The 22,765-nt window shown below is 50.6% G+C and overlaps 1 protein-coding gene across 3 annotated transcripts in view; it reads left to right on the forward strand.

Moving 5' to 3' along the window:
* FLT4 (fms related receptor tyrosine kinase 4) overlaps positions 1-20,163 on the forward strand; it is a 57,864-nt gene extending 37,701 nt beyond the window's left edge. Inside the window, exons 11-30 of one of the 3 annotated variants that reach the window (XM_082063717.1) lie at positions 100-244; positions 2,874-2,982; positions 4,016-4,375; positions 4,625-4,771; positions 5,434-5,565; positions 5,851-5,957; positions 6,236-6,371; positions 7,180-7,284; positions 8,791-8,904; positions 9,139-9,227; positions 9,505-9,652; positions 10,210-10,304; positions 10,645-10,767; positions 11,189-11,300; positions 11,677-11,776; positions 12,221-12,326; positions 13,145-13,284; positions 13,961-14,081; positions 14,861-14,946; positions 16,264-20,163. In XM_082063717.1, the coding sequence (XP_081919843.1) occupies positions 100-244; positions 2,874-2,982; positions 4,016-4,375; positions 4,625-4,771; positions 5,434-5,565; positions 5,851-5,957; positions 6,236-6,371; positions 7,180-7,284; positions 8,791-8,904; positions 9,139-9,227; positions 9,505-9,652; positions 10,210-10,304; positions 10,645-10,767; positions 11,189-11,300; positions 11,677-11,776; positions 12,221-12,326; positions 13,145-13,284; positions 13,961-14,081; positions 14,861-14,946; positions 16,264-16,483 (2,695 nt within the window). In that variant the 3' untranslated portion in view covers positions 16,484-20,163. The remainder of the gene's footprint in view (positions 1-99; positions 245-2,873; positions 2,983-4,015; positions 4,376-4,624; positions 4,772-5,433; positions 5,566-5,850; positions 5,958-6,235; positions 6,372-7,179; positions 7,285-8,790; positions 8,905-9,138; positions 9,228-9,504; positions 9,653-10,209; positions 10,305-10,644; positions 10,768-11,188; positions 11,301-11,676; positions 11,777-12,220; positions 12,327-13,144; positions 13,285-13,960; positions 14,082-14,860; positions 14,947-16,263) is intronic. The other 2 variants (XM_082063718.1, XM_082063719.1) reach the window with 2 other exon arrangements.
* The last annotated feature ends 2,602 nt before the right edge of the window (positions 20,164-22,765 follow it).

Genomic DNA, 22,765 nt, shown 5'->3' on the forward strand with positions numbered 1-22,765 from the left:
ATTAATTCTCAGACACAATGCTGTTTTTGATGCCTCTTTCCCAGCTGACCCTCTCTCCATCTCTCTCTTCCTTCTGCTCCTCCCTGGCTGCTGGATTAGCAATAGCAGGCACCGGGCAGCAAGGCGCCATCAGCGGGATCGGATGCCCGAGTGCAAGGACTGGAAAGATGTGTCTCAGCAGGACGCGGTGAACCCCATCGAGAGCATCGACACCTGGGTGGAGTTTGTGGAGGGGCGGAACAAGGTGAGGCTGTAGCCCCAAACCCATCCTGGAGTGGGGAGCTGGAAACAGGCAGCCTCGAAAGGGTCATTTGTGATCAGCCAGTAAAAGTGGCTTGGAAATGAGCCTGGCAGAACCAGGTTTGGGGAGGGCTTCACACCTCTGCTTCTAAAGTAAACCATCAGCAGCCGTTCCCAGCTCTGGGGCTCTGCAGTACCAGGCAGCCCCAGGGCGAGGGAGAGCTGTCATCTTTGAGAAATTACCCTGTGTCCAGAGAGGCTCCTGCTGGGGATGACTGCGCAGGAGGGTTTACACCGATCGCTGCTGAACACAGGGCACCCAGCTAGGGAGGCATGGGGGAGCACATGCTTTGGGGGCTCCCGGGGCCATTTCTGAGCCCTCTTGCATGAGCTGTTCTGGGAGAGCCAAACCCCGCAGAGCAGCCTCAGCAGCTGGGATAGAAGAGCAGGAGTCACAGACTGACCAGGAAATCTCTGACCTTGGGAATATGGATGTGTGGGGGGGAGCTTTTCATCCAGCTGTCCCCATCCCAGTGGGTTGAGGGTGGTACGGAGAAGCTGGCGTCCATCCGCTGCGTATTTGTGACTGAGAGCACGTGTGCCCCGCAGAGCCCACTTCTCCATCACAGCATTTCCTCTCTGGAAGGAACATCTCTCCCTCATTGCAGCGTGTGACCTGCAAACTACCAAACGCTGCTCGCTGCCTGTTTCTTTCTGTCTCTCTGGTAGCCATGAGTGTCAGGTCTGCGCCATGACGGGGTTCCTGTTCCTGCCAGTGTCGGGCACCAGCCGCTCGCAGAGGGATGCAGAACAAACAAACAGGCCCCTGTTTCCGAAAGTCACTTCCTGTTTTCCTACACACCTCCAAAGGCACTTCCCGTCCCCTGGCCTGGCCGGCAGTTCGTCACTCTGACAAAAAGGTGGCAGGGGCAGATGCTGCTCCTCCCAGAGCAGCCAAAGGGAGAGGCAGGGACCCGTGTCCCCCGGGGAGGCAAGCAGGGGTGGTGGGAGCTCCTGGATGAAAAGCCCTTGTGTCCCCCTCTAGATGTGACTCTCGTCTTGGTCCCTTTTGATCTTTCCCCTTTTTTCTTCCTCTTCCTCCTGCTACTCAGCTGTGTCCTTCTCATTCCATCGATTGGTTATAACTGTCCTGGAGATCCAACTTAGGTTGTGCAGGCCAGGGATGTGCAAGAGCTCTGGGAGAAGAGAGCTGTTCCACTTGTGGTGGGATGCTATTTCCTCAAATCTTCTTATGCTCCCCCCCTTCTCCTTTCTGCCTGTCTTCACTTACCTCCTCTGTTTTTTGTTTTGTCTGGAAAGGCCAGAGTGAGGCATAGGGTGTATAGTGCATAGCCATGCACTGCAGACAGCAGGATGATGTCAAATCCAGAAACGCTAACTCAAACGTAACAGCGCAGACTAGAAGGAAAATCCCCCAGAAACAGGAAAGGCAGCACACAAAGGTGCCAGCAATATTTCAGCTGTATTGAATAACCCCAAGAAATAGAAAGGCAATGCCCAAAAGTATAATCATAATGGCACTTCAGCTGTATTGAATATGCACTGAATGAATGACCGTTCCTTCCGATTGACACAAGCTAAAACATTGCCACTTAGAACAGAAATGCTTCCCAAAGTCCATGGGATGAATGGTAAAGGCAAAGTAGTTTAGGGAAACTACTAAGAATACATTTTCTTTTGCATTTAAAAATTATTAGATTTTTGCATGTGATTAACTTGTCATTTAAACTGGGAGGGAGGAGAAACCTGCGCTTCAAACTGCAGATGTCCTCTAAGGGGAGTGCTTGTAGCACATTTGGCAGCTCACACGTGTGCAGCGTAAGCCGGCAGGAGGAGAGCAGCCTCACTCCCCAGCTGCCTTTCCTGGCTCATTTGGTGGCAGCATCTCCTGGGCCAGTGCTCCCACAGGACAGCAGCCTGGCTGTTCACCCAATCTTAGTCATGTCTCGCTGGAAGGAGGAAGGAGGAAGCTTTTAGGACCATGTCTATGTACACCTGGAATTTAAAGGGAGAGAAGATGACAGCTCTTCCTGAAGTGATGAGAGCTGGGAGACTTCCACAGGTTTGATTTCCCCTTATGGATAAAAGGAGTGCTTGCAGGTCTGCAAGTACCTACAAATGCCACTGAATTCTGTTGGACACTAAGTAGTCACTTAGCTGTAGAGGGCACAGGGAATCAAAGCCTCAGTGCCCCTTCCCTTTCTCCCCACTTTTACAAAGCTTGGCAGGAGCTTAGCCACTCCCTCGGTCCTGCATCATGTTCATGTCCTCCTTGCTGGGCACAGGCCTATCCCTACAGTGACCCAAGGGGCTTAGCAAGAATTTTGCTCCCATGGAGAGGCATCTGTGCTGGCTGAGATCCATAAAAATGAACAGAGATCAGGAATAAAACCATGTTGCTGTTGCTAGAGCCAGTCCATGAGTTGACACGCACAAAGGGCTATTGAATAAGGGGCTATTTTTGCATAACCCTTTCCCAGGTACAGCTGCTGCCTGGGGTCATTGTGCAGTGGGGCCTGTGTGCTTTGCTGGCTGGCAGAGAGTAGCACTGATGCTACTTCCCTTCACTCTTGCCTTTCCTAACTCCTTTGTTTGTTCTCTTCCCTCATCAGACAGTCAGCAAACTGGCCATCCAAGAGGCCAATGTTTCAGTTATGTACAAGTGTATCGCCTCTAATAAAGTGGGTCGAGACGAGCGGCTGATCTACTTCTACGTGACCAGTGAGTACTGCAGACATCCCCTCCACCTGCACCAGCCAAGCTCTCTGCTTGAAACAGGCAGGACCCTACAACCACCGGGTCCTGCAATTCACAGTTAGCACCCCGAACAGTGGCAGGGAAGCCAGTGGGAAAGCAGGGCCACCCCAGAGCTCTGCAGAGTGGCAGAAGCCTGGAGCCATGGCAGAAGATCGTGCAGGCAGAGTTTGGCAGGCAGACCTGGGGACGAGCCAGCGCTGCCCTGTGCCCAGGTCCTGGAGCAGTCCTGGCAGGTCCTGGGAGGGGGACATCTTGCTGGCGCAGGCCCAGGCAGCTCTCTGGGCTGGGGATGTGCCTGGTCCAAGAGCATCCTCTAGTGGCACTGCCCGATCCGCTCCAGGCAGGGTCCTGCTGGCCAGAGTCCCTCGGCAGGGTCCCCAGGGGATTTTGGTGGCAGGAGGAAGCTGGGAGCCCAGCAGCGTGAGCTGGAGTCGTGGCTCATATGGGGCTGCATAAGATTGGGGACATGGACCCCATCAATAGCACAGCAGAGATTTACCTTCGTCCCTCTATGGGCAGACCTCAGAAGCCTGGGCTCATGGCCCCTGTAGGTACCACCTGTGCTGTCAGAGCCACCAGCTTTTGTGGAGACAGATGAACATCTTCAGTTGCTGTTCCAGTAATTCTCTGCGTGTGCAGTTGTCTGGCCTGGTTGTGTAGCTGCTTGCATGTGTAAAAACAGGCATGTGTGCAATACAGAATGCTGCAGCTGAGCCAAGAGCTGTAACAGCCTAATTCAGACCTCCCAGACTTGTGTTTCTCTTGTGACCCCATCTTAATTTGACCCTGGGAATTCAGCATATCCCTTAGCACTCACTGGGCTTAAAGCCATTGGTTCCTGGCAGACTGCATCTCACAGTTCTGTTCTAGATTTGGTTTCCTTTACCCTCAATGAAGACAGAGAGGTCTCAGAGAGCTGAGTCCAAAGAGACCATTTCATTGTGTCTGGCAGCTCAGCCATGAAACCTCATTCACATGTTCATTTCCTTCCTGAAAGCCATTCCAGATGGGTTTGAGATTGAGTCCCAGCCTTCAGAGGAGCCCATCGAGGGGCAGGACCTACAGCTGAGCTGCAACGCAGACAACTACACCTATGAGAACCTGCAGTGGTATCGGCTGAACCTCTCCAAGCTCCACGACGAGGAGGGCAACCCCCTTGTGCTGGACTGCAAGAACGTCCACCACTATGCCACCAAGATGCAGGGGGAGCTGCGCTTCCAGCCTGACTCCAACGATGCAACCTTGCTGCTCACCATCCCAAACATCTCCCTGGGCGAGGAGGGAGACTACGTGTGTGAGGTGCAGAACAGGAAGACCCGGGAGAAGCACTGCCACAAGAAATACATCTCTGTGCAGGGTGAGGGTCCGCAGGGCAGGCGGGAGTGACGGAGGAGAGGTGGTGCTCTTGTTGCCATCAGCTTCCCAGTCCATCCCCAGGGAAAGCCATGCAAGCAAGCTAAACTCAAGGTGGCAAAGGCAGGGTACCTGGGTTCTCAAGACACCCTTCAGCAGGGTTCAGAGACCCAAAGCCTCCCAGGAACACAGATATTCTTTTGATCAATCAGTTTCCCGTTTTCCCCTCCTCCTCTTTGTGCTGCTCCTCCAGCCCTGGAGATCCCCCGCCTCAAGCAGAACCTGACAGACATTTGGGTGAACGTCAGCGACTCCATAGAGATGCGCTGTAAGGTGGACGGCAACCATGTTCCTGAAATCAGCTGGTACAAAGACGAGAAACTGGTGGAAGAAGTGTCAGGTACAGAGGGCTGGGGCGTGAATCAAAGGCAGGGCATCATGTCCAGCAGCTAGAGATTTGAACACTGCTGGATTCTGGGAGTTGCTGTGCCCAGGCAAAGGGGCCCATTCTCTGAATTGGCTGAACTCTGGTTTTGATCATGTTCTATCCCAGTTTGATGCAGTCTTGCCAGCCAAGTCTATGCCCTAGGGCCTGGCTCAGCTCTTTCTGTGCATGTGCACATTCAGCTGGAGAGCAGAGAGAGATAAATCATTCATCTTCTTACTCCCAGCCCAGTGCCTGGCATCTCTGCTCGTGCAGGGACAAACCCAGATCCCATGGTAGGAACACGGGAAGGATCCAAGTTAATTGCAGAGGGAAAAGAAAAGATCCTGGAGCTGAAACACAGCTTGACACACCAGCTGGACTCCCTGGGCACAGTCCCCATCCAGCGTTGTCTGCAGGGTTTCGTCTCCTCCAAACACTTCCTGGGGAAGGACCCTCCAGGGTATTTCTGGGGCTATTATCAGTCCACAGAAGAGAGCCTCTACCAGCTGGTGCAATTTCACTTTGCCCCCTAAAATGTACCAGCTGAAAAATAGGAGCCTTATTTTGAGCATGAATGAGTCCAGTATACTAATCCCCTCTCGTTGTGAGTGACCACAACCTTCTGTGCTTTACAGGAATCGACCTGGCAGACTTCAACCAGAGACTGAGCATTCAGAGGGTGAGGGAGGAGGATGCTGGGCTCTACCTGTGCAGCGTCTGCAACGCTAAGGGCTGTGTGAACTCCTCAGCCAGCGTCTCCGTGGAAGGTACCAGCAGCCACAACATCCCTGGGGATGAAAGGGTGGAGTAGGAGGGTGGCCAAGGTCCCATGCCTCTTCCCTGTGACACCAGGCAGCAGGAGGCAGTGAAAGCCCCTTAGCCTTGCTGGTAGCATGGTGTTGTCACAGCAGGAGCTGTAGTCCAGAGTGTGTTTAGCTCAGGCAAACACACCTCCTCGGTCTCCCCACATCCTGAACCAGGCCACAAGGGACAGCTGAGCTGGGGCATGGAATGGGAATCTCCAAAGCTACGATTTCCTTTCTGTCCCACAGGGTCTGATGACAGGACAAATGTGGAGATTGTCATCCTGATTGGGACTGGGGTTATTGCTGTTTTCTTCTGGATCCTCCTTATCCTCATCTTCTGTAACATCAAAAGGGTACGTGACTGTCTCTGTCCCAGGGCAGGGGAGGTGGCTTAGCAGGACTTGGGGCTGTATGTGGTGTGGGGCTGTATGAGGGGGTCATTGAGTGTTGCTTCAAGCGCTCTCACTGCCAAAAACAAGGTGCATAAGGGCTGTGATAGGGACGTGACAGGGAATGGCCTTTGCCAGGGGGAAGCAGGTAAAGGCAGGCAAAGGAACCAAATCCCTCTGGGAGTCAGCACCCAGAGCAGGGAAGGCATCTCCTCACCCTCTGTGTTGGCTGATTCCTGCAGCCTGCCCATGCAGACATCAAGACGGGCTACCTCTCCATCATCATGGACCCTGGCGAGGTGCCCTTGGAGGAGCAGTGCGAGTATCTGCCCTATGATTCCAGCAAGTGGGAGTTCCCACGGGACCGCCTGCGCCTAGGTGAGCCGGACCCCCTCCCTGCCACTGCGTGCTGCAGCCAGGGCTTCCCACCAACCCTGCAAACTCACCCTCCAGCTTTGTTACACACTTCTTCATATTTAATACCTTCTCTCAGCCTCAGGTGTTCCATCTTCTTCTCCACACTGTCCCTGAAACCCAGCTGTGCCTGGAAGATCTCTTTGTGTCTGACTGTGGATAGACCTGAGCCAACTGTAAGCCCAGACTCTACCACTGTACCTTCACAGGCATCACTGAGACCAGGAGACCTCTAGGCATGCTTTAAAACCTACCCCCATATTCTCTGACTGGCCATCTTGGACAAAACAGTCCAGTCCACAGCAGGTAGCCTAAATTCAGGACCAGGACTGCATCCATGATCCTCATGATGAGACATCCACTTTCAGTCTCTTCCCTCTATCTGGGAGAGTTAAAAGGGCTGCAGACTACCTTTGAGGCACAAAGCAGTGACATTAGCCCTAACTGCTCTGCTGCAAGGTGTCACATTTACCTTTCCCACACACTCTGCATGAGGGCAACAAACAGCCCCTCATTTCTGCAGGGCCATTTCCTTCCTCAGCTTTGTCCATGCCAGCTCTATCTCAGTTCCTCCCATCATCCTTTCTCTTATTCTCACCACCAGAGCAAGCAGCCACCTGGGAAGGGCACATGTTCCACTCCTTCCTTTTCCTTTATGACCTTTTTTCTCTCTTGTTCCCATGGTTTCCTGTTGGGGTTTTTTGGTTTTTTGATTCCATTCTGCATCTGCTGCACCTGCCTTCCTTCACACTACCTCTCTCCTTGCTCATAGGTAAAGTCCTGGGTCACGGTGCCTTTGGGAAGGTGGTGGAAGCATCAGCGTTTGGGATCAATAAAAGTAACAGCTGTGAGACCGTAGCAGTCAAAATGCTGAAAGGTATGTGGAGAGAGAAACCGAATATAGAGTCCATGGGGACAGCAAAGGATGAGGCATCTGCTAGGGCATGTCCACCCTATTAATGCCCATCTTTCATATAAAGCATTTGTTAAGGCGCTGGAAAATGTTTTATCTCCCACAAGCACTCCGGGGTGCTTCTGCCTGAGCCAGTCCTGAATTAGGGGAGAGGCTGGAGCCAGCATTTTAATTTATGGCCTCATGGCCCCAATAAGGTTGATCATCTTGTTCTCCCCACGTGGGTGCTTTCGCCCCATTCAGCTGCACTGGAAAGCAAGTGGCAGAGCAGACAGCCAGGACTTAGGGAACCCATCTTTCAAGGAAATTTAGCTGTCTAGAAAGGCAAAGAATGAGATTTGTCTCAAAGGAAGAACAAGAATCCAGAGCCCCTCTTTGGCAGGTCACTGAAGGAAGTGTTGCTCCCAATTGCCTTCTTCCAAATATGCCTGTATTTCATGTTTACAGGCCAGGTTCGGAGTTGGGTAAGGAAGCAGATGGCAGCTCTTACCCAGCTTTGAGGGTTGAATTGGCTTTGCACCCAAAGCCTAGTCAATCCAGAGTGAGATTTTAAGCTTTTATAGCCACTCTTTCAGACATCCAAAACATTATTCTGTAGTTTGGCACCCAACAAAATACCAAGACAGTGTCTGGCCAGCAGTGGCCTGTATGTGGAAATCAAGTCATGGCTCATCTCAGCAGCACTTAGTGCACAGATGATCTGCACAGCATATGTGGAGAGAAGCCCGGCCAGGCAAGGTTGCTTTGCAGTCCTTTGAGGCATGGCTCTCACCTGGCCCATCAGCTGCAGTCCAAGAGGATGCTTCTCTCTCTCAGACTAAATTTACAAACTCCCAAGTAAGGCAAAATGCATATAAGGAAGCAGAGAAGTATGAAAAGACACAGAAAACCAGAGAACAAGCCCGAGGGTAAAAACAGAGGATCAAGAGTTAGTGCGAATTAGGCACTCTGGGAGAAAACGCAGTACAGAGAACTGGCAGGGGCACAACACTGTGTTTGCTGCTGGAGAGCAATCATAAAAAGATATTCTCTGTTTGAGCTGTGACAGTTCTTATCTTCTGTCATGATCAAAAGACTCAGATGTCTTTTGGTTTTAATTTTCTTTCAAATTGTTTTACGGCTTGTTATCTCTATTTGGAGGCTGAAAGGGCAGAGATTCAAATGTGTGCATCTCTATGTAAGCCTCAGGTGATCTTTTTCCCTGCACAACTATCACAAGGAAAATTCTGTTGGACACAGGTTGTCTTGTCCTTTGTTCTGGGAGCACCGTAAGCATTACAGAAGGGATCCTGGGAGCTTCAGAGAAGGCTCTGACATTTCATAAGGAAATATGCAGTAACAAAATGTACCAAGGCTTTGGGGTCACAGCCTCCTCAGCAAGACTTGCGTTAACAGTCTGCTAAGAGAAGGGTGGTGAGGGGGAGTGAAAAGCCGTGAGAAGGCATCATGACATGGTCTGTGTGTTTCCAGAGGGAGCTACTGCAAGTGAGCACAAGGCACTGATGTCAGAGCTGAAGATCCTCATTCACATCGGGAATCACCTCAACGTGGTGAATTTGCTGGGTGCCTGTACCAAACCCAATGGTAAATATCCCAGGGCAGTAGTCTGTGTCTGCTTCCAGAGGTCAGTGCTTGTCCCATGTCCTTTCTGCTGGCCACATGTGTGACTGCAGGGACATGTGGGGATGTTATTGGTGTGTTTGTGCACTTAGGACAGGTGCCACAGCTCAGTAGGACTGCACATAACATGCGTTGGGGCAAATTGTGCCTATCCCAAGCTCCTACCTCTTCCCCTGACCTTTGGCGTCTTCTCTCCAGGTCCACTCATGGTTATTGTTGAGTTCTGCAAGTATGGAAACCTCTCAAACTACCTGCGGGCCAAGCGGGAAGGATTCAGTCCTTACAGGGTAAGTAGCTTCCTTTGCCCATAGGGACATTTCTTGTGGCTAGAGAAGGAAGATGCATAGCCTGGAAGGTGACAATGGGACAAAGACACCCTCTAGCAGCAGGTCAACTTTACACAGTGATCCTGATTCACGGACACATTCGGGATGTAATTTCTGCAATGGAAGATAGGTGCTTCCAGGCCAGAATTACAACCTAACAACAGGAAAAGATTGTGCAGCTCAAGCATGCAGGGGTTACAGTGTTTGTTCCTGCTGAGGTTTTTGTTCTCCTTGCCAGGAGAAGTCTCCCAGGCTGCGTATTCAGGTCCAGTCCATCGTGGAGGCAGTGAGAGCAGACAGAAGGAGTCGTTCTGGGACTAGCGACAGTGCAATCTTCAACCGCTTTCTGATGCACAAGAGCCAGACAGCACAGCAGATCCAGGAAGGTAATACTCCAGCCTTGCAGCAGCCCCTCACCTGGCCCACCAGAAAAGTGCCATACTCGGCTAACCTGGGGAATGAGCATGACAGTGGGCAGCTGGGACCCAGCCTTGGAGCTGATCACCCCACTGTTCTGTGGCAATTCCCTGAACAGACATCTCTTGTCTCTTGTAATAGACTCTCGAAACCCAAAAGGGGGATTTAAACCATTTTGAATTTTTTTAGCTAAAAGAAAGGAGAATTAGGGGGACATCAGTGGGTCCTCCCTAGGATGGGAACAATGAGCTGACCTTCAGAGTCCTGTCCAGCCCTGTTACCCCCAACTCTGCCTGACTGAAACGTGCTGGAGGCTGGACTAATTTTCCTCACACTTCATCAGGTTCCTGCCATGTGCTCTTTGTCACCCAAGCAGAAAATCCTAGAGAGGAGCTGTTTACTCCAGTTAGCACTGAGGACTAACTTTATCTCATAAAAGGGCTAGTTATATCCCACAGCCCCAGAGCAATTCAAGGAGGACAAGAGACCGCTCTCTGTCTAATTATTTTCTTGTACTCCTGGACAGTGGATGACTTGTGGCAAAGTCCCTTGACTATGGAAGACCTGATCTGCTACAGCTTCCAGGTTGCACGTGGCATGGAGTTCCTGGCATCCCGAAAGGTGAGTTCACCCGTCTCTTCCTTCGCCTCTTCTTTTATGCATGCCTGACCAGAGAAGACCTGCCTACAGCTACTTTACAGGTGACACACAGAGAGATTCAGTGATCTGCCTTACACTTCTCAGGAAGTCTGATGCAGTTTGGTGTACACAAAGTTGGGAATTTAGTTATGTTGCATTTCATCCTCCCTTTGAAATGTTTGTTTTTAGCTCCTTCCCACCTCCATCACTCTCACCTTACACCTCAGGTTCACAATAGAAGGAGAGAGGAGGGGGTGTTTTGCACTTCTGATAGTGGTTCCCATCCCTCTGATTTTGTTCCTTCCTCTTCATGTGCCCTCAGTGCATCCACAGAGACTTGGCAGCTCGGAATATCCTGCTGTCAGAGAACAACGTGGTAAAGATCTGTGACTTCGGTCTGGCCCGGGACATCTACAAGGACCCTGACTATGTCAGGAAAGGCAGTGTGAGTGCTATCTTCTCAAACTCTATACAGATTACCCCCCCTTCAGGTGTTCATAAACTACTCTGGGGCTGGAATAAACTGAGGAAAAGTTGAAAAAGGAGGAGTGGAACCACTTGTGTGGCTAGGACCAGGAACCATTGGCCCAACGATGTATGTGCTGTCCTCCTCCTCCACCACCAGGCCTATGTCTCCTTTTTTCTGCCTTCCAGCTTGTCATTAATTTACTTTTTTTCTTTATACTCTTTCCTCCTCCTTTCAGTGTCTTCACCCCTCCTTCTGAACTCACCAAACCTCCATACCCCCAAGGAGAGAGGAGCAGGGCTATCGGCTCTAGTTTCCTTTCATATCATTGCTACAAGAAGGGCTGTCCTGGGACATGTCCCCAACTGAACGCTTGTTGCCTTGACTCTACCTCTTGCAGGCCCGTCTCCCACTAAAGTGGATGGCTCCAGAGAGCATCTTTGACAAGGTCTACACTACCCAGAGTGACGTCTGGTCCTTTGGGGTCCTCCTCTGGGAAATATTCTCGCTAGGTGAGTGCTAAGGAGGGTCACACACTGCAGAGGGAGGCAGGACCTCTCATTCCACATAGCAGCTTGGTGGGTGAGTCTGTGCAGGAGGCCCTGACGCTCTGCAGCACGTCTAATGAGTAATGGGAAGAGACATCAGAATAGGTAAAAGAAATATGGAGGCCATACCCATCCATGAACAGGGTGATGGGAGACAGGCCTGCAGAGGTGGCCTCCTGCTCACTGAGGCAGAGGAGCCTGTCTCGGGCAGCACCAAGGACTTGGGCTGTGTGTAAGTGACTGCATCTCCCAGTGGTTTGGGAGCAAGGGCAGTCTCAGAGGAAGGACTGGTTTCTGATGGCACATTTCATGTTCCCACCCCTCTTTCAACCTCCTTTAGGGGCATCTCCATACCCTGGAGTCCAGATCAACGAGGAGTTCTGCCAGAGGCTCAAAGACGGTACCAGAATGAGAGCCCCAGAGTACGCCACAGCAGAAATGTGAGTCAGAAACCTCCCATATCCCAGCACAGGGCATGAAAGGCCCCTCCATGGGATGCAAAGACCTTTCAGCCAGGATGGGGGATGAGACAATACTCCCTCCACACAAGGCAGCTGCCTGGAGAGCAAGCCAGATGGGTCGAGTGCAGATCAGAGCTATCTAGGAACATCACTTCCCTTGCATACCCACACTGGGATGGGTCTGTAAGTGGACAATATGCTTTCCTGCTCTGAAGGGTATCAGAGGTGTCCAAATTAGCTCCTTGTGCACTGTTACATTCACACCCCTTCCAGTAGGTCCACATGGCCAATGTGCTGGCGGGTGCCAAGCTTTCCTTCACAGTGTAGGTACCTGCTGTCCCAGTGGGCACCACATGGGTGGGAGCTGCAAAGTGGGGTAGGAGGAAGTTTCTGTGGCATAAAACCAGTATCTCTTCTTGGCAGCTACCGCATAATGCTGAGCTGCTGGCATGGCGATCCCAAGGAGAGACCAACTTTCTCCGACCTGGTGGAGATACTGGGGAACCTTCTTCAGGAAAACGTCCAGCAGGTGAAAACCTCTCTGTGTCCTTGCTCAGCTCCAGACAGGTTTTTCTTCTCCTATCGTCAGCTCCCTCACTGTGCCCTCCTCTGACCCCCTGGCCAGTGCAATACCTTTGTGTAGGCCACAGGAATACACAGGGTTTCCTGGATCAGAGAAGTCTGTTTCCCAGAACTACTGGTGAGCTCATTTCTGCATTAGCCCTCTTGCCGGATCCTAATATAGCTCCACTCCTTGCAGGGTGGGTGCCCTCTCAGTCGTCATCCAGTATTTCCATCCTAATCCCCAGACAATTATTTGAAATTTTTCAGCTGAGTCAAGGCCCTGGCACTCCTGACTCCCACACTCTCACATAATGAAAAACAGAACTTCACCAGGATTTCTGAAACTCTATCGTCAGATCTAAATGTCAGGGCCATGTGAACCAAACAACTGTTGCATTACAGCAGTCAGATATACAAATTTCTCTGAAATTATTACTAATCACTGCCATGCAGTAATTCACCAGGACTTTTAATTGCAATGAGCATGCAGGTCTGATTTTGACATTTCCTTGATGTTCCATTTCAGCTGACGATAGCTAAATGCTTACATACGAGTACTGTCTCATCCTGATGTCCCTGATTTTAACCTTTCAGCCCTGGATCCCAGCACAGGCATGACTAAGCCACAGTGATGTGACCCTGGAGCACAGTGCTCTGTCCATGTATTCTTGCAAATTATAGGTGCCAGAAATTTTCCTGCCCATCTCTGACAGCTTCTGCTCGTAGAGCACTTTCTTGTGGGAAAACCCTCCTCGTAAGGCCACTCACTGTTCTTTCTACCAGGAAGGGAAGGATTACATCCCACTGAACGACTCTCACAGCTCAGAAGATGATGGTTTCTCCCAGGTGCCTTCCTCTGTCCAGCAAAACTCCGATGAAGAGGACTTTGACATGAGGATACGCTGTCACAGCCTAGCAGCAAGGTGAATCCCCCGGAAAGGGCAGAGAGCGCCCAGCAGGCAGCCAGCAGCCTGAGCTGTAAGGGCACCTGAGGGACACAAGGAGAACCCAATAGCAAGAGGTTGGAAAAATCCCAGGTGATCAGATATGATCCAAGCCTTTAGGCCATAGCATCTTGCTTATAAATACAAAATCACTTTCCTTTGTTGATAAGAAAGAGCCCTTGACATGTAAGCCTATGGCATTCCTTCTTCTGCCTCTAGCTATACTGCCCGAGCATCACATCCCACTAAAGGCATCATGACCCATCAGGTACATGAGGAAAGAAGGTGTCAGCTGCCCTTCTGCTATTGTGGAAGCTTAATTCCATCTGTTCCTAACTAACCCAAACAATTAGGCCTCAGCTTCTCATCTCTGGGGAGTTGATGCCTGGGATCTATATGACATTACTCTGCTTATCCAGAGTGGGGAGGCAATCAGGGTCTGATTCAATCAGAAAGTCTGGGTGCTTCCCACTGCAGAAGTAGTATGGGGTTATGAGTCCTAAGGTGACCCTATTTGCCTCCCAAAATCCACCATTTGGGTCATCTGCCTCTCTGTGTACTTTGGTTGCACAGAGAGGAGGCTGGGTTCAGGTCCTGTTTATTCAGGACATTGACCCTGTTGAATTTCCTGAATACAGTGTGCTTCTGTCAGCAGATACTACAACTGTGTCTCGTTCCCTGGGTGTTTGACGGGAGGAAATCAGATCAGGTGTCCATCCAGGATAAAGACATTTGAAGAATTTCCCATGACACATACAATGTACAAGACACACCCGGTGAGTAGCATCTGAGTGGGGTTGAGCAAGGGGCAAAGAAACGTTCAGCTGTTTCCTGACACCTTTGCTGTTAAGATCATGGGAGGAAGATTGCTCCTATCTAATGTCAGTCTGTCTGTGTCATTTCTGTTCAGTCCGTCCAGTGCTATGCACATGCATTTCTCCACCTGGCACAGCATGTACTGCCTGAGTGTGAAATAGGGAGGTTAGATCTACATGCCAGGACTATAAAGGACCTCAGAGAAGAGCCTGCTCTTCACCCTTCTGAAATCTCTGAACATGGTCTGGTTAACTATACTGAAATCCAGCCAGGACTAGATAAATCCAGAGTGTATTTCTGGAGCTCCTTTATCCTGACCCACACAGCAGTGTGCAGTAGGGATCCTCCTGGCCTCTCTGAACTGGGCTGGTCCTTATATCTTCTATAGTGGCAAAACTTAAGTCATACCCTTAGTCTCAGAGGAAAACCTTGTCTCTCACAGATTTGATGGTAACACATCTTCCAGGCAGGGAGTACTCTTTTTTTTTCCCCCAAAAGCGGTGCTGAACTGCGCACACAAATCCTGCCTTTGTATGTACTGCCTTTAAGAAGGCAGCTAAGAAAATCACTTCCAGCAATTCCAGCAAGACCATAGAATATGCTGGTAAAGTGCCCTTACTCTTTGTTTTTTTCCCCATCACAGATACATGTGATCTCATCTCCTAAATAATTCCTCTTCCCTTCCCACTCTGATAAGTCGACAGGGATGTTACTGATAACTCCTGTTGCTTCCTTCCAGGACAATCAGACAGACAGTGGGATGGTTCTGGCATCTGAGGAATTTGAGAGGATAGAAAACCGACACAGAAAAGAAGGTGGATTCAGGTACTCCTTAAATCTAGCCACTCAGACCTCCCTGCTGCCAAACGCAGACCAGGAGGCAATTCTTGGTGTCTCCCTGTAGGATATAACTCTTGAGGCTCTCAGCAGCAGCAGCCAGATAAGTCCATGCACACATTAACGAGAGGCAAAATGCAAAAAGAACAGACCTGACTGCTGCTTCCTAGGGTTTAAAAATATGAACTGTCCCCATTCAATGAGAATGTGTCTGTTAAGATAAGGCAGCACAATGGAGTGATGGTGTTATTAAGACTGTTAATGCTTAAGGACATTTTTTGGTGAAATGCATCAGGGCTTGTTCAAGCAGTGGCAGGTGGGAAAGATGGAAACTTATGTGGCTGCCACCTCCCTCACCCAACCCTGACCCATGCGGCACAGGGCCCCAGTGTGGCATTGCAGGGATGGTCCAGGCCTTAGGACTTCCCACGTGCCAGTACTGAGCCTGGCAGCTTGAGCTGGCACTCTCAGGGCTGAGGATGTTATGGATGGTTATGTCCTTGCTCCAAACTTGGAGACTGGGCAAAAACCTGTCCAACTCATCTCTGCTTGGTGCTAGAGCAGGCTGGGACCTTGTCTCCAAGACAGTGTGTTGAGCGAACCATGTCAGGTCATTTGTAGATAAGACCAATCCCAAGCCTCTTCCTCACCTTCTCTGCCTCCCAACATCAGATCAGACTGGTCATTGTGTTTTCCCTTAGCCATAGCCCTGTGGCCTCTCTGCTGTTGTATCAGACTGTCTCCTGCTTCTTGTCCTTGTCCTTTTTTCCCTAAAGCATGTTTCTGTTGTCTCCTATGCCACGGGCTACCTGGCATCCCATCTTCTGGAAAACACTTCCCTTAAACCTCTCCTTGAATGTGTCCCTGCCCTCGCTTCTTGGCAGTCACCTGGTATTGGCAGGTGCTGAGATGTGGTTGCTGTTTCCTCCCACATCTTCTTCATCACCTTCTTTCATTTCCTATCAGTTTCTGTTACTCCTGCCAAATCTAGGAGCAACTGAGGCAATGTCTTGTCTCTCCCTGCTCACTGGGGCCCCAACCCTTCCCTGGGCTTCCCAAAGGTATCTAGAAGAGCAGAAATAACTCTGTCACCAAGCTATGTGCAGATTTTTTGCAAAACATACAGGCTGTGCTTAGGTTTAGAGCCAGGCCTGGTGGTGTGCTTTGAAATGGAGGTGTAGGTCCATTCCTGCCTCTGCCCTGTTCATCAGCAGATGATGTTTCCTGAAGCTGGGATCTCTCTAAGCAGGATAGAGGCTTTCCATGAGTGCTCAGATTGATCTTCTGTGTCTCTCTCCCTCACAGCAGTAAAGGGCCCAGCCGAACTGCAGAGCTGCCACGGGAACAGTCGGACCTGCGGGGCAGATGTCGGCCGTCGTACGGGTCCCAAGTCGGAGGGCAGACTTTTTACAACAGTGAATACGGGGAGCTGTCAGAACACTCTGAGGACGGCAGCTGTACCCCGCCTGGAGAGGGGGCCAGTCCCCCCACTCTCCACGCTTCCTTCTTTTCCGAGCAGTACTAATGGCATCAGGCCCCAGAGACGCCTGCCGAGGCATCACCTCTCACCAGGCAGGCACATCGCTCAGAGCTTCTTCAACCTACGGCCAGTCCCAGCAGGGAACCTACCCCGAACACACCAGTGTCCTTGGAACCACAGCACGGTGGCCCAAGCAGCACCTCCAGCTGCAGCTTTTCCTTGCCGGGACTGGAGAGAGCACCCAACTGATTCCTCACGTTTCTTTTCTTCCTGTGGCTCAGAAAGATGCATTCTGCCAGCGCGTGGGTGCCTGCATTCAGCACTACAGCACCTTCTGCATAGCATCCAGCCTCCGCTCAGATCAGCTTCCCATTCAGAAAGCCAATTTCAGGTCAGATATAAATAGATCTGTCTTAGTCTCAAGTTTCTTCCTGGTGTGCAGCCTGAATGTTTTTTCCTTGGATTGCTTCCTCCTCCTCTCTTCATGATGTCAGCTGCTGAGCTGCGGAGCAGAATCAAAGGGAAGAAATCCCTGGTGGTATTAGCAGCAAGAGCAGGACATTTTAAAGAGGTGTACAGAGAGATCTCAAGGGATCTTTGTAAATGTTCGTGCACATTATTCATTCTGGATAGGTGCCAGCCTCTCCGCCTCCTCTGCAAGGAACACCCACACCCCTCTCATCTCTGCTGGGGGAAACCTGTCAATCCGCCTTTTCACCAGGATTATTTTAGCCATCTCAACACATCTAGTGCTGAGTAGATCATCAGATGATGGCTCGAGTCCTCCCAGTGAGATAAATAGCAACTCTTTTTGCAGGCCCTGTGCAAAACAGGGTTTTATTTGATCTATGCTGGCAGTAGGTTACTCACAGGTCTGCTGCTCTCACCTTCCTCTACTCCCAGAGCAGTGCTGAGATCATTTGTTGCTCAAGTGAGAAATTAAAGCATAGTTGTGTTAATTTCTGCTGGCTTCTAAACACAGAGCGAAAATGGGTTGTTTGCTGGGAGGAAAAGGATCAAAAAGGTTGGGAGTGAAATGTTTATTTTCAAGTTGCTGCAAGGGTTTTGGAAACAATGGAAGGAACAGAGCTCCCGCAATGAGGTACCCTTGCGTGTTGGCATCACTGAGCACGTGGAGGGCAGCGCCTGGCCAGGGCTCGAGCCTCAGCTCTCCTGGATGGACAGTTTTGCACCGTGACCTTTCCTGTTGCCCTGGTTCCCTGGTTCTAAGGAGGCACTCTGCCCAATCTGCTCCTCGCCAGTTTCTGTTGTAGAGCCACCAGCACAGTGCAATTACCTCTGGGGACTACAAAACATTCATTTGCTGAGGAAACACCTCATCACTTCGGCCTTTTGTTTCTGAAAGATACCACGTGAATTCAGAGCTCTGGGGAACCTCCACAGCCCTTCTCTACAGATTTCTGTGCTGCTGCCTCACCACTTCCCACTACTTCTTTCTATCCTGCTCACTATCTGAGAGCTCAGCCCCAGAGTGTGGTCACGTCACCGCCGGAGGAGTCTGGGTGAAGAGGCTTGTCTGAACAGCTTGGCATCTCCTCTTCTCCCACACGCCTGTGGCTGGCAGAGCTCCTTGCACCAGGGCTTCTCAGTTGCAGGCCACACCTCTACGCACAGTGCCAAGGGTTTGCTTTGGGCTTTAAAAATTGTGTTTCCTGTCAGACATACTGCTTTCCTAAACTGTATTTCATTTCCGGCAGAGGTTTTTATGCGTTTCCTGACGTGAGCCTGTGAGTCCTTACAGATGACTTTCCCAAGTCTTAATTATAGTTCTCCACACAAGTGTAATGGGGAGATTTATTTAGCACATGGGAAAAACATGCCCGTCATTCAGATTCTCTAAGCCTGTGCAGAGCACTCAATGCTCCCCTCCCTTTTTGTGTCAGCAGGATGATATGGCTGTGATTTCCATGGCAAAATGAGGCACAAAACTGGACCAGCTTGAGCCAAAATGGCTCAGGATGTGAAATTGGAGACTGCATGTGACAACGAATTCCCTGACTTCTACTGGTGTCCCCTGAAGTTGCCAGGAGCTTAAGCATCTTTAAGTAATTGTTATGACTCAGTAAGAATCCTCTGGCAGGAGATGCTGGAGAGCCAGGCCAAGGGAGTAGGACAGCCAACGGGCTGTAGGACAGACCATATTCTCCTGCCCTCATCTTGCCCTGGTTTTTGAACTGGTGGTTCCCTTGACAGAAGGAAGGTTGTGTGCGCCTCATGTTGCTGAGGGTCTCCACCAGCATTCATGTGGGTGGAAGGTAGCAGAGGGCTGAGCTAAATTCAGGCTGTTTGCTGGGTGATGTGCACCCATAGGACCCAGGCTCTCTTGTTTGCAGCGCTTCAAAGAGAGTCCTCTGCCTGGAAACACAGACCCATCTGAGAGCAAGCCCAACAACGAGGCCTATAAATAAATTGTTGAAAAACAGAATTCCAAGGTCCATATGTGAGGGATAGAAACGCATTAGAAAGCCCGACACTTGCAGCACACTGGCCAGATTCCCCAGCAGAAAGGGGACAGAGGCATCTGGGCACCCTGGCTGGCTGTCAGCACTCCCGACCTGCCAGGACAGCTGCGCTTTGTCTCCAGGTTCAGCTGTAAACTGCTCACAAATATCCTTGTGGAGCTGGGTTACTTCATTAGAGCCATTGTTAACAATCCCCTGTTTCACTCTGGGGAAAGCACTGGTGTGACGTCTGCTTTTTCAACATTCAAATAATTCGACTCGACAGAAGTTTATTTTCTCTCTTTTGCACCATCTTGGTGGGGAGAGGTGGAGTCAGGTCCTGTTGTATCTGCATCAACAGCATTGCACCAACATGATAGCAGCAAATGCTGGTTCCTCTTCAGACACTCCTACTGAAGAACAATTATAGTGCAGGATATTGAATAGCTGTTCAGACAATTGTACTTTCTTAAAAGTATACTAAAATTAGAGTGTACAAACCTGATACCCTTCTGCACACTCTTGCATTATTTCTGTCATTTTTTTATACTCTCCAGATAAGTGTGAGCATGAAATGAAGCTGGTCTGGTTTGGTTTGAAGGTGTGAAGCAATAGTGCTGTCTGTCTTTCCACACTGACAAGGGAGTATTTCAACTTTTAAAACCCAGGGTTTGATGTGCCTGCTCTGTTCATAGTGTTTTGTTTTGTTCAGGCTTTTTATTGGAACTCAACATTGAAGCTAAGCTATTTATCATCATCCTCCTTTAAAATGACTGTTCCCAGACTATGCACAGTCTCATTTTTCCTTACAAAGTGTTGGTGTTCAGAGGACATTCCTCCCTCATGAAACAAAGCATCGGGTCCCCTACTTGCAAATACATGTGCATCTCTGAAAAAAAAAAAAAATGTGTATCAAGTAACACTTCATTTATATTGCAATATTTTAACCTGGTACCTGTTGTTGTTACAGCAGCATTCAATGTTTCAGTGGTTTTAGCTTACAACATGGGTTATGCGCGAGTACAAAAGTGTGGTCTGTGTGTGTTTTGTGGGTGAGTGTTTGGGTGTTTGCATGTGTGAGTTTTCCTACCAGTGAGCGTATGTGAGTGTTTATAACTCACGTTGAGTCTTGTCTCTGGAAGTTCACGGTTATATATCAAACCAGCTTTCTTTCCTCTCCTCCTATAGTACTTGTTATCCTTTTGTCATTAAGGGTTTCGTTGTAATATCTAAATGTGGAAATGAATAAAGTTGTAACTGGCATCTGCTCCCTGGTTCCTGGAGGCCGCGGGCACCGCTCCACCCCGCACCCCGGCAGCCCCACTCTGGCCCAGGCAATCAATTGGGTTTATTATTTTTACATTTGTGTCCCTTTTCCCCGCATCCTCCAGGAAACAGCTGGCCTTTGTGGCATTTCCATCCAGGATGAATCTCGGTCTTTTCTCATGAAGAAGCTGGATACACTTTGGTTGAGCTCGCTGACAGAAGCCCCGCGCCCAGGCCTTCGCCCCGCGGCCATTCCCTCAGCCCCGCGCCCCTTCCCCACCGCCTCGGCGCCGGGGTCTGGCTCCGCGGCCTCTCTTTGCCCTCCTTCCCCTCCCAGCGAGACCCAGGGCGGCGGAGCCCTGCGGACACCCCGTCTCCTCGGCGCACGGAGCCCGCTCGGCGCTGCCGCCTGACGAGCCCGCACCGGGCCCTGCAGGTGGCGCCCTCAGCCCGGCGGGCAGAGCCCGGAGGGAAGATGGCGGCGGGGCCGTGCGGGGATGTGGAACCTGACGGGAAAGCCAAGGGCGGGTGTGAGTCACGGGCGGGATCGGGGCTGACGGAAATGTTCCGTGCCCAGGGAGTAAATCCACATATGGATTTATGGCCGTTTCTCAAGAAGAAAAGTCAGCAGGAGCCAAAGTGAGACCTGAGGCACGGCTCCCTCCCCAGCCCTGTGGTGACTTGCAAAGACCTCAGTGCCATTTGTCCACCAGAAAAATGTCCCCTGAGGAATAGCCATTGGTTGCCCTATGCAGGGTGGGGAGACATGGACACATCCCCTCAGCTCCAGCCTCTTCATCCAGCCCCACCAGCAGATGGAAGTGGCACAAAGGAGGTAGTTCTTGTGACGTGTAGTTTTTGTGACATGGCTTCTGTGGTGCATTTTCAAGGCACAGTTTTTAGGAAGGCAGGAGAGGAGCAGCCTGGCACAGAGCAGCCTCCCGGCTCCTGCTGCGTGGGGAGGGATGTGGACAGGCCCGAGCAGGCAGCCCCTGCGCGTGGATTTGAGCAGAAACGCAGCCCACAGGAAACCGGATAGGGTGAAACATAAAGCCACCTTCTTGTGCTAAGAAAAGGGAACTGAGAAGTCACTGGCTGGGCCCTTTGTCTTGTTTTGCTTCTAACACAGCAAGTGAATGTTGTCTCAGTGCTTTCCAAAAGTGCTTTGAGATCCTTCCCTGAAGGTCAGCGCAGTAATAGCAATGAATCCTTCAGGCTTTAGGACTCCTTGGCCACTTCGGGGGACATTTCAGCAACAAAGCACAGGACTTTGCATCAAAACGGTGTCTGCACTACGAGAACGGCGCCAGAATGTGTCCTGCACCGTGCAGTATCAGTGTGTTTGCCACGAGTCTCGCCCTCCGTGTGGGGTGAAAGTTCAGGTGAAATGTTGAGAAGCCACTAAATGGCATGTGGTTCCTCACCCAGCATTTATCAAGAAGAGCAAAATTTAGTATCAATTTTTAAAAAGCGGAAGTAGAACATTGAGCTGCTGCTTCAGAAAGGTTTCTTGTGCTGTATTTCTGTTTCTATAAAGGTTTTATTAAACAGCTTCTCATTACAGAGCCACAAGCGACATGGCATCAGCAGAGCCCACAGGTCCATCCTGCTCCAAGATGCAGGTTTGCAAGCCTGCTGCTTTCCTTGGGCACATGTGGGTCTCTGCAAGGGCAGGGTTAGACCCACCATGTGCATCTCAAGGAAACAGACTGAGCTTTGGTGATGTTATCTTGCCTGCATATGCGACCAGGTGCATCACAAATGGGCAAACTACAGAACCTTCCAAAAAAAGAACAGTTTAATAAGATGCTTTAGGTTAAACACCAGGCTTATGGGAGGGCCTTCCCAAGCAGCTGGGGAAGTCACCAAGGAGACCGCCTCTCAGAAGAACAGCAGCACAGCTATTTGTTCAGAAATTTAGAAAATGTCCTAACTCATATCCCTGCAGTACTTGGTTTCTTTGCCATAAATGATTTTCAGATAGATTGCCTTTCAAAATCCGAGCCGGCCATTCATTTATTACACCTTTAAGAACCGAAAATCCTTAAAACTATGTTGTTAAAGAGAGAGTTATTAATCTAAGTCCTGTTTTGCAATATTTCATGGGATTAATATTTATTAACAACATTTGAGTGTTTGTAAAATTTCCCAATTTAGCATGCCAGGAGTGAGTAACCCCAAACTAGGTAGGAGTGACCAAACCCTGACCCAGAGGCCGTGCTGTTCCTGCCCCAAGAGCCCTCTCAGCACTAACTGCGCACGTGGAGCACACCCCACCTCTTCGCACACATCCAGCCCCTTTCCCCGTTTCAGACACACTTTTACACCATCTCTCGTCTCTTTTTGATGGTCATTGCTCCTGATCTGGAGATTCCAGACACTGACGAGCCGCGTGTGTCCCTACACCGCGCTCCTTGAAGAACCGCGGGTCGCCAAGTGTCCCTTGCAACCCCGCACCCCCGCCATGGCCGCCTTCCTGACGTCACCGCGCCCGCGGTGACGTCATACATCAGGACCCCGCCCCTCCTCATTGTGGGCGTGGCTCTCGCCGCTCCGGCCCCGCCTCTCGCCCTCGTGGCGCTGGGCGGGGCGGGGCGCG

This window comes from Streptopelia decaocto (genome assembly GCF_964273445.1).
Source record: "Streptopelia decaocto genome assembly, chromosome: 12".
Lineage (NCBI taxonomy): Eukaryota > Metazoa > Chordata > Aves > Columbiformes > Columbidae > Streptopelia > Streptopelia decaocto.